The sequence below is a fragment of the Hypanus sabinus genome, chromosome 4 (genome assembly GCF_030144855.1).
Source record: "Hypanus sabinus isolate sHypSab1 chromosome 4, sHypSab1.hap1, whole genome shotgun sequence".
Classification (NCBI taxonomy): Eukaryota; Metazoa; Chordata; class Chondrichthyes; order Myliobatiformes; family Dasyatidae; genus Hypanus; species Hypanus sabinus.
The window spans coordinates 23,996,839-24,019,513 of NC_082709.1; the positions used below are offsets into that span (position 1 = coordinate 23,996,839).

At 38.1% G+C, this 22,675-nt stretch overlaps 1 protein-coding gene across 3 annotated transcripts in view; it reads right to left on the bottom strand.

The window, feature by feature from the left end:
- ubr3 (ubiquitin protein ligase E3 component n-recognin 3) overlaps positions 1-22,675 on the bottom strand; it is a 248,653-nt gene that overhangs the window by 173,564 nt on the left and 52,414 nt on the right. For all 3 annotated transcript variants that reach the window (XM_059966618.1, XM_059966617.1, XM_059966619.1), the window contains 11 exons: positions 22,223-22,353; positions 21,262-21,490; positions 20,798-20,977; positions 18,950-19,083; positions 17,036-17,122; positions 14,929-14,994; positions 7,370-7,459; positions 3,691-3,819; positions 3,487-3,539; positions 3,064-3,197; positions 1,760-1,847 (listed from right to left, as the gene is read on the bottom strand). In XM_059966618.1, the coding sequence (XP_059822601.1) occupies positions 1,760-1,847; positions 3,064-3,197; positions 3,487-3,539; positions 3,691-3,819; positions 7,370-7,459; positions 14,929-14,994; positions 17,036-17,122; positions 18,950-19,083; positions 20,798-20,977; positions 21,262-21,490; positions 22,223-22,353 (1,321 nt within the window). The remainder of the gene's footprint in view (positions 1-1,759; positions 1,848-3,063; positions 3,198-3,486; positions 3,540-3,690; positions 3,820-7,369; positions 7,460-14,928; positions 14,995-17,035; positions 17,123-18,949; positions 19,084-20,797; positions 20,978-21,261; positions 21,491-22,222; positions 22,354-22,675) is intronic.

The following is a 22,675-nucleotide window of genomic DNA, read 5'->3' on the forward strand; positions in this document are numbered from 1 at the left end:
GCAGAGCCACCCATGGTGCAATGAACTTGGCTGCTGCTGCCTTCCCCTGATGAGACATCTCCCCCAACAGTATCCAAAACAGTATATCTGTTTAGGAGGGAGATGTCCTCAGGGGACTCCTGCCCTACCTGCCTACTGCCACGCTGTCTAGTGGCCACCCCTTCCCTTTCTGCCTGTGTAGCCTTTACCTGCGGTGTGGCCAACTCACTGAAAGTGCTATTCATGACTTTCTCAGCATCGCGGATGCTCCAGTATGAATCCAATCACAGCTCCTGATGCTCAATGCGGTCTGCCAGAAGCTGCAGTTGGACACACTTCCTGCACACATAGTCGTCAGGGACACTGGAAGTATCCCTGATTTCCCACATGCTGCAGGATGAACAAACCATGGGGCCGATCTCAGCTGCCATGACCTACCCAATACTTGCCTCAACTTTTGAAACTTTCTCCTTTGAAAGGAACTTAAACGGCCTTACCTCACTTGGAGTGAAACTCATCCTCAGCCTCTTCTCGTTGAAGCCTCTTGAGTCAAAGCCTCAAATCTCCACTCCTTCACTGGCTCACCAACTCACTGGCTGCTTTCCACAGGGTGCTCCGCTTGAGGTAACCCTCTATTTATTTGTCTGAGCTTTTTAAACTGCTTGGTCCCTTCCACTTCCACTCCCTTGCTGGACTCCAATGACGAGCCAACGGAGCAACATTGCCAAACCTCAGCACACTAAAGGTATTGAGAACATCCAAATTCACACATATTAACAACACCAGAGTCCCAAGCTTCCTAATACATACAAGAAAATATTTGCAGTTTCATTTAGAGCTGCCATCATTCCTCAAGAGAATGTAGCCTATTAGTACTTGATCTGAGATGACTTATACTGCCATATTTCCTCTATGATCTTATAGCACTGCATCACAGTGCCACCTGGTGGCCTGAGATTGGGCACACGTTAATTTGTTATTCTAAATTCATCAGAGATTTTAAGTCAGTCCTTTTAGTATTCCACAGATACCAAATTTTTAACATATGCTACTGTACAAGCGTTTATCTGCATACAATTCCTGCAAGCTTCACAGGAGAATACTGTTGTTCAAATTTTTAAGTATCAGCTTTAAGATTTCATCCAAATGTTTTTGACTAGTAGATACTTTAATTTCATAGGCAGAGGAATTAATTAAAATGCATATTGAATATTTTTAGATATTAGTTTAATATTTATTAAAACTTCTAAAAAGCCAGTAAAGTCAATAAAAATGCTTGGTGCTTTGACACCGAATAATAAAGACAGCTCTGTAGGAAAGGCTATCAGAAGGTAATTAGGCAAATATAAGGCATGATGTAAGAAGATGTGTACATGAGAACACAGGTGGAGGTTTGATGATCTTAAACAGGCTAATTGAAATTCTATAATGGTGGCACCTGCTCCCCATAAAACTGCTGGACTCTGTACAATCCGACTAAACTCTAACACCAATCAGAAAAAAAAATTAACAGGAATAGTTTATCCAAGAAAAATGCATTCTGAAATTCAGCAATGCCAGCAGCAGTCTGACTAGAATTATTTCACAAGTTCAATCATCCATCTCACTTGCAAACAGTAATTTGATGATTTCAACATTTTACAAACTTTAAAAATTATGCACATAGCACTGAAGAAACTCATCACTATAACATGTAAAGCTAAAGTATTGAACTGCATTTATTGTTTAATTAGCTATACTAAACTACATAATACCAAATTTAGAACTGCCTCAAAAGGATATTAAGTCTAATAATGTACTGTGTGTTCTGTCACTCATGCAGAGTTGTGCCACCATTTCTGCCCTCAGGATCTCATCATCTGTCATCCCTGAAATGAAAATGAATAAAATATTAAGCCACTTTAAAAAAAATCTGCAGATGAATACAAATACAAGTTGTCATTTTTGACACAATTCATTACCGCACAACATTATAGAACACAGAATTGAAAATGAAAACAGGCTGGCTCAATAAAAATATAATGCTATGAAACTTATCATAGCTTGCAAAGATCTGGTATTTACAAAATGCAGTGAACTGAAAATATTTCCATACTTCTTGCTTTTAACAAGCTACTTTGAAAGGTAACAACATGATCCAGGTATCTGAGTTTTGATCAAAGTTTTTCATGAGCCTTTAATTTTACTTGATACATTTTTATATCTACAAATGGAAATTCTTGATGAGACAACAAGGAATAATTAAAACGAAAACTAAAAGCATGTGTGAATAAATTGATATTTAATTTTGGATGGGGCTGAACCAGGCAATTTGCCAGTATGACTACTAACTAGTTGGCCAAAAATTCAGATAACCTATGCACATTTCATATGTAATTTAATTCTTTCAGTGATCTTCCAGAGTAACTGCTCTTTTCTAGCAGGTTCTTAAGTATTTGCTTTAGCTTTTTTGATGTAGTTTTTATTTGACTGAAGGATTTTTTTTTTGCATGCCACCTGCTTACTTACTTTTATTAAAGCCTCCATCAAATAGAATAAGGCCCAGGAAATTGGTAAATTTTATCAAGAGTAAGATATTTCAGACGGATGATTATGAATTACTTCTATAGAGAAGGCACTGAGCAGACCAAAGGTACTTCACCACGTTCTGGACAAGATTCTAATGTCTTAAAGCATGGCCAATACGATCAAAAAGGTGATCAAAAGTGTCAATGTAATCAAAAGTGGTGACCCCAACACCTATTGCGATGTGCTTGGGATGGCATGATTCTCTTTCATCTTTTTTCTTAGCTTCCAAAGCTCTGCACATAGACAAACCCTTTTTATACATACATCTTTGATTTTGACCTAAACCATTAGATCAAAATTCTTCATGTTATGCCTGTTCCTTGCAGGATATTCTGCCGTAGAAATGCAAAGCTAAAATTCATATTCTTTTAAATTAAAATTCAATTATTTTAAATTTTCTGAAATTCCAATTTAGAATGAAGGCTGAGGATAACAGAAATCAGATCACAATCAGAAGCAATGGGTAGCTCCACAATTTTGTTATACAGAAATATCTAAAACGATATAAAACCTTACCTAAGTGAATACGAAGACTAAGTAAAAGGACTAGGAAAGTTAAGGCACCCTCAAGCATTGATCTTTCATGTTCTGGATCAAGTGCTCCATTTTGATGCTGTGATGCCATCGTCAACAGATCCACCACTTTAAATCTAGATTAAGTCACAAGATTACTTTGATAGATCAATAATTATTTGTTTAAAAAGCTTTGCCTCTTGAATTCTGTAATGATCATAATATGTATCTTTCAAATGCATCAAACTTTATCCACAGAAGATAATCCACTGATGGAAGTTTATGGCTTTCACTACTGTACAGGCTAAGATCAGAACAATCACAACACCTTTGTATTCATAAACAATTCACAATTATAAAATTGCAAAGTTACATCCTGATGATTTTACTATAATTAATTCAAGATTTCAAAAATATTACAGTTACCTTTCAAAAACAGATGAAACAAAATAATCTGGATCAAGTCTGGAAGCACAAACCTAATGGGGGAAAATGATATCCCAACATAAGATTTCTTCTATAAAATTAAATCATTACATAGATGGTACTTCAAGAATTTTAAATCAAAATTCCATCAAATACACTAAACTGAAACAAATGCAAGCATCAAAATACTGAATATATACATACCTGCAGAAGGAAGATATCTGGATCAATCATAGAATTGCAGAAGTGGGACTGCACGTAAGTCATAGCCTGTCCTTTAATCTGCAGACCATTTCTAACCCACATATTGCTGTGTATTTCTGATAGACTAGCCTAAATAAAAAAAGTACAATAGCCCCTTAGTCTTTAATACCCATTATGAAGAGACAAAAAGTTCTTTACCTTGCATATAAAAATAGTATCAACACTATTTCAGAGCTATACAGACCCATGAAATAAGAATTCTAAATTAATTATAGCTCTACTACTGGACTGCTCACAGTCTGTATTTTCAAATTACAAAACTGTAAATAATAGACTAAGTTCATATGGAAACATAAACAAAATAATGTGTGTCAATTTTCAAAGTTCAGAACTGCCCATTGGAGAAAACTTTTATTTGGGCCAAACTTTTGGAGGGTGGTAAAAGAATAGCTTCCAAAAGTTTTCAGCCTACTTCAGAAAAGAGGAACAAGACATTAAGCTCACATACATCTTTCTCTCAAATTCATGCAACATCAATGTCAGGAGATTCTACGGTTTCTCTGCAAAATGCCCTACTTTTTAAACAGGGAAAATAAAATTAAACAAGGATAAAAATTTCTCAAATGGGGCAAGGCCAAATTTACTGGGCTGAGAAATCTGTCAAAAGTGTCCAGGAAGTGACAACTTTAAAAATACGTACAAAAAAGCTGGATGAACTCAGCAGGTTGGGCAGCATCCTTTGAAAGAAGCAGTCAACGTTTCGGGTCGAAACCCTTCGTCAGGACTAAAGAAGGAAGGGGCAGGGGCTCTATAAAGAAGGTGGGGAGAGGGTGGAAAACCAATCAGAGGAAAGATCAAGGGGTGGGGGAGGGGAAGGAGGAGTCTAAGGGGAAAACACTATGGGTAGTAGAAGAAGGCAGAATCATGATAGGTGATAGGCAGCTAGAAGAAGAGACAGACTAGAGGTGGGATGGAGAAAGGAGAGGGAGGGAATTACCAGAAGTTGGAGAATTCAATGTTCATACCAAGAGGCTGGAGACTACCCAGACGGTATATGAGATGTTGTTCCTCCAACCGAAGTTTGGCCTCATCATGGCAGTAGAGGAGACCATGTATGAACATATCCGAATGGGAATGAGAGGGAGAGCTGAAGTGAGTGGCAACCGGGAGATCCTGTCTGTTGTGGCAGACGGAACATAGGTGCTCGACGAAGCGGTCCCCCAATCTGCATCAGGTCTCGCCAATGTAGAGGAGGCCGCACCAGGAGCACCGGATGCAATAGATTACCCCAACAGACTCACAAGTGAAGTGTTGCCTCACCTGGAAGGATTGTTTGGGGCCCTGAATGGTGGTAAGAGAGGAGGTGTAGGGATAGGTGTAGCACTTACACTTGCAGGGATAAGTGCCAGGTGGGAGATCTGTGGGGAGGGAAGTGTGGACCAGGCAGTCACGGAGGGAACGATCCCTGTGAAAAGCAGAGAGGGGTAGAGAGAGAAAGATGTCCTTAGTGGTAGGGTCCTGTTGAAGGTGGCGGAAGTTGTGGAGGATAATATGCTGGATCCGGAGGCCAGTGGGGTGACAGGTGAGGACAAGGGGGACACAGTCCCTGTTGTGGTGACGGGAGGACGGGGTGAGGGCTGAAGTGCGGGAAATGGAGGAGCTGTGGGTGAGGGCATCATTGATGACGGCGGAAGGGAAACCACGATTCTTAAAGAATGAGGACATTTGGGATGTCCTGGAACAGAAAGCCTCATCCTTGGAGCAGATGCGGCGGAGACAGAGGAACTGGAGGAACATCTCATATACCATTTGGGTAGTCTCCAGCCCCTTGGTATGAACATCGAATTCTCCAACTTCCAGTAATTCCCTCCCTCTCCCTCCGCATCCCACCTCTACTCTGTCTCCTCTTCTAGCTGTCTATCATCTCTCATGACTCGGCCTTCTTCTACTACCCATAGTGCTTTCCCCTTAGATTCCTTCTTCACCTCTCCTGCCTATCCCTTCCCTGCTTCCCCTCCCCCACCCCTTGATCTTTCCTCTGATTGGTTTTCCATGCTCTCCCCACCTTCTTTATAGGGCCTCTGCCCCTTCCTTCTTTAGTCCTGACGAAGGGTTTCGACCCAAAACGTTGACTGCTTCTTTCAACAGATGCTGCCCGACCTGCTGAGTTCATCCAGCTCTTTTGTACATCTTGATTTGACCACAGCATCTGCAGTGCACTTTGTGTTAACTTTAAAAAGGAGCTACTGAAGGTTCAAAAAAAACCATAGCAGCTACAAGTAACCCCCAAATCTTGACTGCCTTGGATGCCAATGAGAAGACAGCAGTAAAAGCTCAATACTGTATAAATACAAGAAATGTTCAAAGTGCAAGTGCAATTGGAAATATATAGTACATGGCAAAGATATTGACAGATAAAAATGGAATTAAACTCAACAATACCTTCATGGAGCAAAATAAAATAACAAAAAGGATTTGAAAACCACTAGCCACTCATGAAGATAGGTGATACATTTCTCAAAGGAAGTCAATGGAGCTAGTAGACAAGAAAGAAGAAACATGTTCAGTGGTTCCTTTATCCTCCCAAGCAGGTTTGGACCTTTGGATGTTAACAAATGGGTTGAGAGAGATTAAAAAAAAATTCTGAGCTGTTAAGAGAAATGAGGGAGGAAAGAGCATCAACTCTGAATGTATTCTTTGGAATACACCAACATAGGATAGGTTTAAATGAGGTGTATAAACTTATGAAAAAGCATAAATAAGATTAATTTGGAAGAATTTTTATCCTTAGCAGAGCTATTGATGAATCAAGACGTAGAGTCAAAATAAATGCTATAAGAATTAGCTCGAAGTTGATGAAAAACACATCCCCCACCCCCAAAAAGTGGCCAGCATCTAGATTAATATAACTGCCTGAGTTGGTGATGGAAACATTCAAAAATTGCCTCTATTCACATTTGATGCTTTTTAGGATACTATTTGAAATAGCATTTTTAAAGCCAGCATGGACAAAATGGTATCCTTCTGTACACTGTAGCATGATTCTGTAGGGAGGTTTAGAATTCACTCAAACTCAAAATTGCATAGAAACAATGTTTCAAATTGAGAACATAAAGCTTGCACTTGGTAGAGCCAGAGAATATGTCACATTTATCTGCCTGCAAAAATTTATGAACTGCATACACTCAGTTACGACTCTGGAAAATTTTGCTGAATTTTTTGTTGAAAGCAAGTTGTCTGAAATAAAAACTCTTATGAAATTTTTGGACAGCATACAAAAAGTCAACTAAATTAATATGGTCAAACTTCAGCATCTTTTCATAACTTGAAGTGCTTTTGGTCAAAATACTTCAAGGTATACAATATTCATTTTGAGAACCAAATAACTTAAAAAGATTATTTGAATGGCCCTGGGTGTTTGATTTGATTTTTTTTTTGATTTCCAGAGTAACCTTCTTTTCTAGCATTTTTTTTTTGCATTAGGCCATGGTGGGTGATAGCTGGTGTCTTTGTGTGCTCAATTTGGCAAGTTTCACTTACAAAATTTTCAACAAATTACTAAAAGCACAACAGAACATATACAGCCATTAGTGTAATTAGCACTTAGGGAGACAAAACATGCAGGCTGAAGATGCTGACAGAAAGTGAGTTTATATGCAACAAAGAGAAATGGAAAAACCTGAATTTGAAGTGGATGAACCATCATTTTCATCAACATCTCTTGATCTGGTAAAAGTGAATCAAGATCCAGTTGTTGGCATCTGACAGCCTATAAATTATTTTAAAAATGGGCACATATTATAGAAACCAAAGAGTCATGTTTTTTTTTGTAAATAATGGATAAATGACCATTAAATAGTATATTATAATTTATGAAGTACTTTATTTGTACTTTTATCTTTCACACTATGTTCACTTGGAAATTATTTAAACCATTAAACCAATTTAAGAAATGCTGCCTTTGACCTGCTGTCACAAATATACATAAAACGTTACATGCTACAATTATAAACTTTTAGAAGTCTCCACTTGATGACCATCAATACTTTAAGTAGTTTATCACTTTTGGAGTAGGTTGATAAATTTTTAAAAAATAAATTCTGATAAAGAAACATCTAACAATACCATAATTTATTCCCTATGTCCTTGAGAACCAAGAGGTAAACATACTTGAAACTAGGCTCACAGAATCTTACAGCATGCCAGTCCCATCTTCTCACATTTAAACAATAGCCCTCCAAACTTTTCTTATCCATGAACCTGTCTTAAGTACTTTTAAAATTGACCACTTCCTCTGGCAGCTCATTCCATGTACTGATTACCCTCTGTTTGCTATTAAATCTCTCCCCTCAAACAGGAGCCTCAATCCTGGAAAAATGGCCCTATCTATAAGACCACAGCTCATTCTCCAAAGCTCCTTTGAAAACAGTCTCAACCTGCTAAACCACTCTCAATAACTCAATCCATCATGTCCTGCAGTCCATGTAGTGAAAATACTGCCATGTCGGGGCTTTGTCTCAGATCCTACAATGGAATGGTAATGCACATCCAAAACAGGATGTAGCACAAATTGGAAGGGAACATAGATTTGATTATAGTTCAACATATTTGCTGTCCTCCTGCTTGCGGAATACAGGAGCTACTCATTCATTACAGTTAAATCCTTGGATGCCCCATTTTGCCAAAGCCCTGCCTTGATGTTGGAGGCAAGATATAAGTGCTGTCAAATATAACAGCAGAATATCTATCTTTTCAAACTTAGCCTCCACCAACTTCTGCTGAAAATGACATGACCCTATATCATTTAGAAAAAAAAAACAGCTTCGGATGCAGATTCTTTTGATGTGGACACAGACAAAATCATCACATGAATTTAGCATAAATCACTAAAATTTTGAAAATTTAAACTAATAAAACAGTATTGCACAGACATTTCAATCACAGCAGAAATATAGTAGTTCAGCCCATTCCATCATTCAGAGAGGTCATGGCTGATTTCTACTTGTTTTGATGCAACATTTCTTCATTTTCACAACTTGCAAAAATATACTGATGACAGAGATAAAGTTGTTGACTGAGATAACATCAAATGCTGTAAATATATTTCCATTACATGAATCAGATTTGTGCTCTATGGAAAAATACAGGTTTTGAATTGATTTGATAAAGATTTCTTAGTTGTTGAAAGGCAATGCTCAGGCATAGAAAACAACAGCTAGGAGGTAAAGGTAGAATCGTATTTAACATCCATTAAGCCTTTAAAGTGTCCTTGATGCTGGGGAGGCTAGTACTAGCCGAATTTGCAACTTTCTGCAGCTTTTTCTGATGCTGAGCAGCAGTTCCTCCACACCAGACAGTGATGCAACCAGTCAGTATGCTCTCCACAGTACATTGTAGAAATTGGCTGGAGTCTTTGGTGACATAACAAATCTCCTCAAACTCCTATTGAAATACAGCTGCTGTCATGCCCTCTTTATATTTGCATCAATATGTTGGGCCCAGGATAGATTTTCAGAGATGTTGACACCAAGGAACTTGAAATATCTCACCCTTTCCACTGCTGATCCCTCGATGAGGACTGGCGTGTGCTCACTAAACTTCCCCTTCCTAAAGTCCACAATCAATTCCTTGGTCTTACTGATGTTGAGTGCAAAGTGTTTTTGTGACACCATTCAATCAGCTGATTGATCACACCTCGTCACAATCTAAAATTCTGCCAACAATAGTTCAAGTTGCGTTTATCGTCATTTCGACCATAAACTGCTGGTACAGTACACAGTAAAAATGAAACAACGTTCCTCTAGGACCCTGGTGCTACATGAAACAACACAAAACTACACTAGACTATGTGAGACAGCACAAGGCTACGCTAGACTACATAAAACAACATACAAACTGCACTAGACTACAAGCCTGCACAGGACTACATAAAGTGCACAAAACAGTGCAGGGCAGTACAATAATTAATAAACAAAACAATAGGCACCGTAGAGGACAAATTACAAAGTCAGTCTAGGCTCTGGGTATTGAGGAGTCTGATGGCTTGAGGGAAGAAACTGTTGCACAATCTGGTCGTGAGAGCCCGAATGCATCAGTACAATGCACCTCTGGCAGGAGGGAGAAGGGTTTGTGTGAGGGGTGTATGGGGTCCTTCACAATGCTGTTAGCTTTGCAGGTGCAGCTTGTGGTGTAAATGTCTGTAATAGCGGGAAGAGAGACCCCGATGATCTTCTCAGCTGACCTCACTATCCACTGCATGGTTTTGCGATCTGAGACGGTGCAATTCCCAAACCAGGCAGTGATGCAGCTGCTCAGGATACTCTCAATACATCCTCTGTAGAATGTGATGAGGATGGGGAGTGGGAGATGGACTTCTCTCAGCCTTCACAGAAAGTAGAGACACTGCTGGGCTTTCTTGGCTATGGAGCTGGTGTTGAGGGACCAGGTGAGATTCTCCGCCAGGTGAACACCAAGAAATTTGGTGTTCTTAACAATCTCAACAGAGGAGCCGTCAATGTTCAGCAGGGAGTGCTCTCCTGAAGTCAACGACCATCTCTTTTGTTTTGTTCACATTCAGAGACAGGTTGTTGGCTCTGCACCAGTCTGTTAGCCGCTTCACCTCCACTCTGTAAGCTGACCCATCATTCTTGCTGATGAGACCACCACGGTCGTGTCATCAGCAAACTTGATGATGTGGTTCAAGCTGTGTTGCTGCACAGTCGTGGGTCAGCAGAGTGAACAGCAGTGGACTGAGCACACAGCCCTGGGGGGAGGCCCATGCTCAGTGTGATGGTGTTGTTGATGCTGCTCTCGATCCAGACTGACTGAGGTCTCACAGTCAGGAAGTCTAAGATCCAGTTGCAGAGCGAGGTGTTCAAGCCCAACAGTTTCAGCTTTCCAATCAGGTGCTGAGGACTGATTGGGTCATCAACAAAATTATAGATGGCACGTGAGCCGTGCTTGGTCACAGAGTTGTGGATGTAGAGAGAGTAGAGCAGTGGGCTAAGCACACATCCTTGAGATGTGCCGGTGTTGATTATCAGCAAGGAGGAAGATATTATTTCCAGTCCACACTGACTGCAGTCTCCTGATGAGAAGTCAAGGGTTCAGTTACAGAGAGAGGTACAGGGCCCAGGTTTTGGAGATTGTTGATTAGAACTGAGATTGTATTAAACTTGTAGGTATGAAAGAGGTCCGTTTACTCTTCTTTGTAACAGAAGCTGAGAGAAAACTTCATTGAGATATATAAAATTATGAGGGTTGTACATAAACAAGATGGACCTATCTTTCTTTAACAAATGGGTCAAAAACCAGAGGCAAGGTGCTCCGAAGATGAAATAATTGGTTATTTGGGGAAAGAAATAAATATATATATTAAAGTTATTACGAACTCCGTGGAGCATATGGGGATCTTCCAATATCCAGGCACTCTTTCTTTCTTTTTTCTTCTTTCCTTCTTTCTCTCTTTTTTTTTCTATAGGGATGCTAGGGGGGAGGGGTTAAGGGGAGGGGGGATGGGTAATATACATTTTTTTTCCATACTTTTATTTGGTAACTACTTGAAATACAATAAAAAAAAGTTAAAAAAAAAAACCAGAGGCATAGTTTTAAAGTGATTGGAACAAAGATGAGAAGTTTTATACCCAGTGACCGTTCAAATCTTACACTCCTGCCCTGAAGGATTAACAGAGGCAAGAGATGATCTTCACATTTAAAAACTACTTGGATGCATATTTCATTAAACACAATCTGTAATGGACATACCAGGTGCCAGCATATCAACTAGCATGGACAAAATAGTCATCATCTTCTATGTCATTAACTTGCTTTGATTTTATCATACTCTTTCACAGAATCCTAGAAAAGTACAGCAGTGAAACAGGTCCATTCTACCCACCTCAGACATGCCACTATGATACCTATCTATGCTAACGTTCCATGCCCAGATTAGGCCCATATCCTTCTACACCTTTCCTATCCAGGTATTAGTCTAAACTACTTACAAACATTGTAATTGTCTCTGCCTCCACCACCACCTCTGGCAACTCAATCCACACATTCATGACCCTGCCTGTGACAAACTTATCCCTAAAGTCACCATTAGATTTCTCCCCTCTCATTTTAAACCTGTGGTCTCTAATTCCATACTCCACTGCCCAGGGAAATAGATTCTGACCACCTATCTTGCCTATGCCTCTCAATTTTATTAACCTCTATAGGGTTACCCCTCAGCCTCCAATGTTCCAGAGAAAATAAACCCTGCCTATCCAATCTATCTTTACAAGTGCAGCCCTTGATTCCTACTGTTTCTCTTTTGCACTTGCTCTGTTACTATTACATCTTCTCACATTATGGCGACCAAAACTCCAAGTGCGGTCTAACCAATGTTTTGTACAACTGCAACAGAAAGTTCCAACCTACCTCCCCAAATGGCCTAACTTGAATCTTAAGGTTTTGTCCCTTTGACTTATGTCTGCACCTGTAGAAGAATATCCATTTGCCTTATCAATTATTTTATATATCTTGAAATCACAGTCAAATCTTCCCTAGTCAAATACAAACCCCATTTCCAGAAAAGTTGGGATATTTTCCAAAATGCAATAAAAACAAAAATCTGTGAAATGTTAATTCACGTGAACCTTTCTTTAATTGACAAAAGTACAAAGAAAAGATTTTCAATAGTTTTACTGACCAACTTAATTGTATTTTGTAAATATACACAAATTTAGAATTTGATGGCTGCAACACACTCAACAAAAGTTGGGACAGAGTTAAAATAAGATTGAAAAGTGCACAGAATATTCAAGTAACACCAGTTTGGAAGACTCCACATTAAGCAGGCTAATTGGTAGCAGGTGAGGTATCATGACTGGGTATAAAAGTAGCATCCATCAAAGGCTCAGTCTTTGCAAGCAAGGATGGGTTGTGGCTCACCCCTTTGTGCCAAAATTCGTGAGAGAATTGTTAGTCAGTTCAAAAGGAACATTTCTCAATGCAAGATTGCAGAGAATTTAGGTCTTTCAACATCTACAGTACATAATATTGTGAAAAGATTTAGAGAATTCAGAGACACCTCAGTGCGTAAAGGGCAAGGTCAGAAATCACTGTTGAATGCGTGTGAACTTCGAGCCCTCAGGCGGCACTGCCGAAGAAACCGTCATGCTACTGTGACAGTTATAGCCACCTGGGTTCAGGATACTTCGGAAAACCATTGTCACTTAACACAGTCCGTCGCTGCATCCAGAAGTGCAACTTGAAACTGTATTACGCAAGGAGTAAGCCGTACATCAACTCTGTGCAGAAACGCCGGTGAGTTCTCTGGGCCCGAGCTCATCTCAGATGGACCGAAAGACTGTGGAACCATGTGCTGTGGTCAGATGAGTCCACATTTCAGCTAGTTTTCAGAAAAAGCGGGCGTCAAGTTCTCCGTGCCAAAGATGAAAATGACCATCTTGATTGTTATCAGCGAGAAGTGCAAAAGCCAGCATCTGTGATGGTATGGGGGTGCATAAGTGCCCACGTCATGGGTGAGTTGCAAGTATGTGAAGGTACCATTGACTCGAAGGCGGATATTAGGATTTTAGAGAGACATATGTTGCTGTCAAGGTGACGTCTCTTCCCGGGACGTCCATGCTTATTCAGCAGGACAATGCCAGACCACATTCTGCACGGGCTACAACAGAGTGGCTTTGTAGACACAGAGTGCGTGTGCTTGACTGGCCTGATGCCAGTACAGATCTATCTCCTATTGAAAATGTATGGTGCATCATGAAGAGGAGAATCAGACAACAGAGACCACGGATTGTTGAGTAGCTGAAGTCTTGTATCAAGCAAGAATGGACAAAATTTCCAATTGCAAATCTACTAAAATTAGTATCCTCAGTTCCAAAACGATTAAAAAGTGTTATTAAAAGGAAAGGTGATGTAACACAATGGTAAACGTGCCTCTGTCCCAACTTTTGAGAGCGTGTTGCAGCCATCAAATTCTAAATTTATGTATATTTACAAAATGCAATTAAGTTGGTCAGTAAAACTATTGGAAATCTTTTCTTTGTACTTTTCTCAGTTAAATAAAGGTTCACGTGAATTAACATATCACAGATTTTTGTTTTTATTGCATTTTGGAAAATATCCCAACTTTTCTGGAAATGGGGTTTGTATATTCAAGGGAATAAATATTCTCTTAATTACCTGATACTATGGTAATCATCTGATGGAATTGCTTTCCATGCTCTCCAAGCTTCTACTGAGATCCACTAGTGTTTGCTGGCCAACGGATTCATAATTGATCTATTTCCCTCCTGAAATCTCAACTAAACAGAGGACGCAACAGTTGTATTGTCCTAGCAAATTCCCTATAAATTTCTGCTTATTTCCCAGATCCAAACCTACATCAAGTTAATTTGCACAAACACAGCCAGCCCATGAAAACAAATGGGATTAAAAAAAAACAAAATATTTTATTATGTGAAGCCATTCTCACTGCAAGACCTTGCATTTTTCTTGACCATGCTAATCAACTAGGAGACAACCAGCAAGATATAGTTGCCATGATCCTGGCTACACAGCAAGAATCAGGAGGATACAGGGTACAAGTAAGTGATAACCTGCCTAATACATCTAGTTACTGTGCAGTGCCCAGGACTGTTCTCAGTATTCCAGTTATAACCTAATCACAACTTTTAACAGCTGCAGCACACATCCTTGCTTTCCAAGTACAAAATATAAAAGCAAGCATTCCAGTGCCTTGATTTTTTTCTGCCCATAACCAATACATTCAAACATATACAGGTCTCTGAAGTTTGGTGAAGATCTATTACTAAATTTCTATTATTTAAATGTTCACACCTATCTTCACACTCAATTTTGCTCACTCAACTTCCCAACTATTTTCTTAATGTTACACTTTCAGATGGTAGTATAGAACTATACCATATTACTATACTCCCATATTATGCTAGAGTCCCATAATATGCCATATATCTCATTATACTACTTTGTGCAAATTTGGATAAATGACTATCATTTTAGATGAAGCAGTTTCAAGTTGATCTCTGCCATTCAATTAAATGAAAGTAAATTCAGAAAAATTATTACCAAGGCAAACAAAAAAAATCCTGTAAATTTTACCAACATCACAGGAGATTTCCAGCACATTTTAAAACATATGAAATATTCTTATTTTTAATAACATTTACACAACTAAGAAGTACAATACCAGTTTGAGTATGACTTTACCTTGCTTAGAAACATGGCATAGTAACGATGAAGAGGCAAGTGAAATGTAACCTGATTAGGAGCAGGCTAGATTTAAGAAAACAGAGAAAAAGACATCAGTCTAAAGCTCCAATATCATATTAGCATCAAGTTTATGTGTTAACAATCAAAAATAAATGAATTGATTAATTGGACCAACATTCATTTGGGGTAGCTGCTTATTTAGGACAACCCTTCAAGAACAAAACCTAATTGAGAATATATTCGAGAGACCCTTCATTTAGTTGGGACAATATACAGTTTAATTGGGATGGAGAGTGCTGCCTAACAATTTCTAATTAGCATCAGTTACGTGCACATCATGTGGCTGTTGGACACCATCCTGTACTTAGAGAGAACGGTTTTTAAATGTGTCAGTTGTATGTGTTTGTATTCAAAAACCAGTGTTTTTTTGTCACTAAAGTCAGCATTCAGGCTTGGAGATGCCAGAAAAGGCAGGGAGTGAAAATGAAACAACTTCTTTATTTCAACAAGTTAAAAATTACGAAGGTTATTGACAAGTCACCTTGAATGTTACGATAAATATGAAGATTTGAAGAATACAACCATCTAAAGTATTGCATGAAGAAAGTAACTCTTCGCACCTTCTCTCACCTCCTTTGTCTCTGCTGCATCTGTTCCCAAGATGAGCTATCATTTCCAGGACATTAGAGATGTTCTCCTTCTTCAAAGAACGGGATTTCCCTTCTTCCAACATAGGTAATTCTCTCACCCACATCTTCTCCACTTCCTTCCCATTCGTGCTAATCCCATCTTCCTGCTGCCTTAACAGGGATAGAGTTCCTTTTGTTTTCACCTACCACCCCATTAACCTTCGCATTCAACACATCACTCCCTGCAACTTACGCCATTTTCAACAGGATCCATCTTTACTTCCCACCTGCCCCCTCTCTGCTTTCCACAGGAATCATTCTTCAATGATTCCCCTGTCCATTTGTGCCCTCCCTCTAATCTCCCTCCTGACACATACACCTGCAAGCAACAGAAGTGACACACCTGCCCATTTACCTCCTCCCTTATCTCCATTCAGGGCCCCAAACAGTCCTTCCAGGTGAGGCAACACTTCAGCTGTTGGGGGTCATCTCTTGTATCCAATGCTCCCCACATGGCCTCCTTTACACTGGTGAAACCTGACATAATTTGGAGGACTACTTTGTTGAGTACCTCCTCTCCATCCACTAAAAGTGGAATTTCCTGGTGACTGACCATTTTAATTCAAATTCCTACTACGGTTCTGACAGTGAGCACAACACTTTAAGTCGACAGCTATAAGATCGGGTTTCAATTCCCACCACTGTCTGTAAGGAGTTTGTAAGTTCTCCCCATGACAGTGTGTGTTTTCTCTGGGTGCTCTGTTGTCCTCTCACATTCCGAAGATATACAATTTGGGTGAGTGAGTGGTGCAGAGACAGATTGACAAAGGGGAAGGAGGTGTCAGAATTGGATGAAGTGAATTTAAGGGTGGGGTGGAAGTTGAAGATAAAGTTGATGAAATTGACAAGATCAGCATGAGTGCATGAAGAAGCATAATATCTGTCATAAGGAATGTGTTACAAGCTATCAATACAATTATAGCAGAGCAATTTGCAAAATTCAAGGTAAGTGAGCAAACTTCAACACTACTTTGTGAAAGGAATGTCATGTTTGACTTAAGAGCACTTGCAAGAAACATACGGAGAGTTAGTGAAAGAACTATACTTTGGACTCTAGGGGACATTTGATAGTTGCAGTATCAAATGTTATGGCAGGGCAGAAAGTGCTGTAGGATGTAACATGTTGATGTGGACTGAAATTAAGATAGCCAATAAAAATATGAAGGTATATATGAACTGAGTAAGCAAAGCTCTGACAAATAAAATGTGTAATTGTACTGCTGGCAGGAAAATTGAAAAATATATCATTTAAATAGCATTAAGTTGCAGATTTCTGAGATGAAGAAGGATCTAGATGTACCAGAGCATGATTCGTAAAAGGTTACTATGCAGGTTTAGCTAGTAATTAGGAAATCAAACAAAGTTATTATTTATTGCTTCGGAATTTGAAACATGATATTCCATTTCATAACTACCTCATCAACAAAATTGATGGCATCAAACCAATCCTGCAATGCATCTAGGCAGTACCGGACCACTGTTCTGGTATACTCTTCCATCTCCTACAAGTTTAAAAAAAACAATCAAAATACAAGATTTTTGAATGTTATTAATATTTATTAAAACAATATTAATAACCTTTCTTCTATCACCATTAAGGTATTTGGTTACTATTGTCCTAACTAGATGGCTAAGAAAACAGAATATATCAAAATACTAATTAAATGTTCCTCTCCCTTTCTGATTTCCTTTGAAACACAGTGCATTCTACAATTCCTGCATTAATTCACAGCATATTCTAATTTTCAGTTGTTCTCCCAAGTACATTCCTATGTAACGGAGAGATGTTTGTCCATTTATCACTTGGTATACAAAGAGAGCTCAAATTCCTCAATCTCTTACATCTTCAAATGAAGGTAATACAGGTGCCCCCCCCCCCCTTTACAAAGGTAGAGAGCTCCTATGAAACCCTTCTTATGCTGAAATGGCGTAAAGCGAAGAACCATTAATTTATATGGGAAAATTTTTCGTAAAAGCAAAAATCCTCTTTGTAATGCTAAAACAGGTTACCAAAGTAGGTCTTTAGCAAAAGTGAAGTGGCATAAAGTGAACATTCATAAAATGGGGGACACCTGTACTGGAATTCATTTAATCATGTTGTTCTTGAATATCAGCTTTTACTGTTTATGCCTTTGTTAAATTCATTGTTTCTAGAAACTTATTTTAACTATTCTCATCCTTGATATGCCAGAAAAGCTCCCTTTAGGCAGTTTTAAGAATACTGTACCACATAATTGCCCATTCACAGAAGCAGCCCCTGAATAAATGCATTTCTGTCCTGCCTTAAGTGAATCTATAATTAACATTTCGAACTTATTTTCTGCATAATGCTAAATGTCTTGCTTTATTCTGTATTTTTTTCCCTCAGGTATATTTTTCCAAGCTGAAGAGAAGCATAATTCCTCTCATGCCTTCTTTCTTGACTTAAAATTAAACTTATATCAACTTGTTCCCTTCTTTGCAATGTTCTTTATATTGTGGAGATGACATAAACATTCAACACTGCTACTTTGGACTGACTCAGTCCATGGAAAGATTTAGCTGAATTCACCTAGTTTTGCATTATAATCGTTTACTGCAACATCCCTTGAATACATACTTCAGATCTCATCAAGACTTCCACCTAATAGTCGCTCTTTTTTCTTATATTATTCATTTTCAAATAACAAAGAAAAATCTAACCCAGCTGTCAAAAGAACCCCATTATTTTCACTCCAAACATTCCTGCATAATCCTATTTCTTTTGCATGGTCATTAACTGATTCTCCAATCATCCATCCATTCACTAACCAATTAACCCAACGATCATCTTATTTTAGGGATTGGGAGGAAACTGGAGCACCCAGGGAAAGCCCTTGCAGTCATAGGGAGAACTTCAAACTCCACATAGCACAGAAGTCAGGATTAAATCATGGGTTCAGGAGCTGAGTGAGCAGTTTGACCTGTTGCACCACCATGCTATCTTAACTTTAACCTCTGAGAAAGCATTGAGCCCTCACATATTCATCTTTTGTTTATCTTTGGTAATTTATATGTATTTCAGTTTCTACTGATTGTTTAGCTCAACTTTATGTAACTCACCATTCATTAGACCAATTACAGGCACAATCACAATTTCTCAAACATAGGTAATCAAACGCATTACAAAGCAATAATTAGACCATAAAACATAGGAGCAGGATTTATCCATTCAATCTAATAATTACAAATCTGATGGTGTATATAACCAAATATATTTTCATTAATATGAAAGCGCAGAATTAATTCTTCATATTTTATACCATCATACACTTTATTCAAAAATGTTTAAAACACACAAAATATCTCACCTTAATTTTACAATGGGTTAGAAGTCCCCACATTGGTTGTGCACAGGCTTCTAATTCTGCTGCAAAGGCAGCGTAGTATGTTTGTGACTCAAATTCCACATGCTCATTTAGTTCTCGTTTGTTTAAATTCATGCCTTAAAAAATAAATAAACAGGAACACAAGACAATTTATGAACTTTAATCTCATCATGCAGATCTCTAATTAAGGTCACATTACTGCCACGGACAATTTATTGATTTCAGATTGTGTTTTCTAGATCATTACAGCAATGGAAGGGGTTTCTAGTTTCACTGGAATTGCAGTAAAAAAAATCCTGTAACAGAGGGATGTAACACATCATTTTTTCACCAGCAGAGCAAAATACTTCTTTCTAATAACTTACAAGATTAAATAGCCTCAATTCAATCCCTCGTTTCAACATAAAACTTCCTATTTGATATCAACTATTGTCTTATTCCACAAAGAGGGCCCCAATCTTATTGAGGTTTGGAGGCTTACATGCCTCAATAACCTACAGAGTATCAGTCTAATTTGAATAACATTAACTATCCTACAAAATAAAATCTCACTTTGAGGTCTACTAATCAGGAGGTTAAAAGTTACATGGAACGTCAGCAGGAACTTGATTCTACAATGGAGAAAAAAAATTTGTGTGCCTAACTTGTTAGACATGCTCAGAGCATATTCAGAGTTCATAATGCTCGAGAGAAAGAAACAAAATCTGAAAGTCTTACTGCTGTAACTGCTGAACTCAACAAACACAAATTCCACTAACAGGTAAAGCAAGCACATTACAAAGCAATTACAAACTTACTAGTGCATACTACAGTTCCCACTTGTATTTTCATTTATTAAAGCACAAAATTAAATATGTACTTTAAAAAATTAAATTATTACCCCTCATTCACCAGGCACTTGAACCAAAGGGAATAACTTCACTCAATTTTACTTGTCCATTAACAAAATGTTCTCACAACCAATGGATTTACTTTCAAGGATTCTTCATCTCATATTTTCAATATTTATTGCTTATTTATTTATTATTATCTCTTTCTTTTTGTATTTGCCCAGTTTGTTGTCTTTTGCACACTGGTTGAACGCTTAGGTTGGTGCAGTCTTTCATTGATTCTGTTATGGTTATTATTCTGTGGATTTATTGAGTATGTCTGCAGAAAACGAATCTCGGGGTTGTCACCGTATACAATCCTGAGATTCATTTTCCTCCGGGCAGACTCAGCAAATCTATAGAATAGTAACTACAACAGGATCAATGAAAGATCAACCAGTGTGCAGACGACAATGAACTGTGTAAATGCATATATAAATAAATATCAATGAATAATGAGAACATAACATAATAAAGAATCCTTAAATTGAGATCATTAGTTGTGGGAACATCTCAGTGGATGGGCAAGTGAGTGTAGTTATCCCTTTTTGTTCAAGGCCTGATTTAGAACCTGATAAAGTGAGTGCTGAGGTTCTTGTACTTTCTAACTGATGGCAGCAGCAAGCAAAGAACATGGCCTAGATGGTGGGGATCTCTGTCCTACAACAGTGTTTCCTGTAGATGTGCTCAATCATTAGGAGGGTTTTACCCATGACGCACTGGGCCAAATCCACTATCATTTGTAGACTTTTCAGTTAAACAGCATTGATGTTTCCATACCAGGCAGTAATGCTTCCAGACCATATACTCTCCAGTACACATCTAGTTTTAGATGTCATGCCAAATCTCTGCAGACTCCTAAAGAAGCAAACTATCTGCAACAATGCTATGAGCAAGCAGGTCAATGAGCATACATCAGACTCTATAAATATGACTTTTTAATCCTTAGGAATAAACTTACCTTGAAAGAAAGAAACAAAATTCATCCACATCTGAAGAAGACCCTGATCTTCCAAAAAACGTTTTGCTACACTTTGGTGTGAAAGGATATTAATAAAATCACTAACTAAAGGCCAATAGGTGTTGTTCTTTAGGAGTGGCTCACCACAGTTTACAACAACGTGAAAATTGTTCTCTTCATCTACAACAGTAAGAAAGAAAATATTACAAAATGAAAATGATTTTGAAATTCAGAATTGCAGTAGAACTACAATGTTTCATTTTAAAATAATAGCCTGAAAAATACTGAAAGTTAATGTTCTAGTATTTGCTAGAATTTAATACTTAAAGCATTGTGCCCAATTTAAGTTGAGGACAGGCAGTTTTTTCCCCAACAGTATTTTTATTTCCATACACATGTTTACAAGTCTGATAAACACCACCTTCAAAACTATCAGGCTGTCATAAAATTGAACTTCTGCTCACCTTGTAACTCGCTTTTGACGAGGCAACTTTCCATCATGTAAAGTAAAACAGTGACCATTATTTCTAGTAGCTGGCACTCTTCAGTGACTTGACGTGCCAATTCTTCATTGCTAAATAACTGCACGCTAATATGAACAATCCTATTGGACATGGTTTCTGAATCATGACTCTTAATCAGAGTTTTCATAATGAAGGCGTAATGCTGAACAAATGTTTTAGTAAAAGCTATCTGCAAAAGAAAAAGTAAAAATGAGTATGACGACTTATTAACTAGTGTAGGAAGAATAATTCTGCTTCACATGATCTTCCAAACTAACTCTGAATGCCAATGGGATTTAAACAGCAATTCTTCACAGTGGGCTCTACATGGTTAAGACAAGAAGGTTGCAGGGTCTAACCATAATATCATACACAAAAGGGACACACTTTTCAGGCTTAAAACTCATATGTTCATATTTGCTAACTTTGCTGAAGGCAGGACCCACATTCAATCACTAAATTATCCATGTTATCCAAAATGGCTGAGGGCATTCAATTATTAAGTTACTACACCAGACTTAAGAGTACAGATAACAGCCTCCAGTTTTGTGTGGATTCGAACAAAAGTTACATTAATTATTTACCATTTAACAGTCCAGAAAAATATATCGATATCTCTGTTTCCCCTTTGGACAGAACAATGGTGTTCCAATAAGCAGTCACTCAATTGACATTTGTTTATCCAGTTGGAAAAAAACATTGAGCACTGATTCAGATTAATTTATTGTCTCACACACACTGAATTACAATGAAGTTCCCTGCTCGTATAAAGCAAGATTAGAAATTCTAGACAGAATCTGGATTACTTCATAATATCAACAACATTATCTTAAGTAGTCCTGTTTGATATCAGAAGAGTCAACGTGTTAACATTTGGTTTAACTTTTTTTTTAATTTTTTTTTTAAATTGAAATCTACATACCTTGTAGTCCTGATCAGGCAACATATTTAGTAGAAAGGTTACCATTTTTTGTGGAAACTCATATTTGACAGTCCAAAATAATATTTCTTCTAGAAAGCATTTATGCTTCAAGATATCCATGATGGATGGATCTGATTGAATATAAAAAATGGATTTGTTTATTTAGCTGGATAATGCCCAATATCTTCAAGCTCATGTCAAATTCAGGTTTAACTTGATTTAAGATTAAGAGTAAAGATTAGTCTTAATTGCATCTCTCAGGTACTTACTGCATCACTCTCTTAACTACAAGTTATATACCTATTCCAAGGAAACAGCTAGTGGGTAAGGATGGCCAATGTCTGCCAATTATTTCATTACCTACCTACTGAAATGCTTTGACAGTTGATTAAGTGATACCACTCCTAGACTTGTCAGTTATAAAAACTGTTACAGAGTATCACATTGAGTATT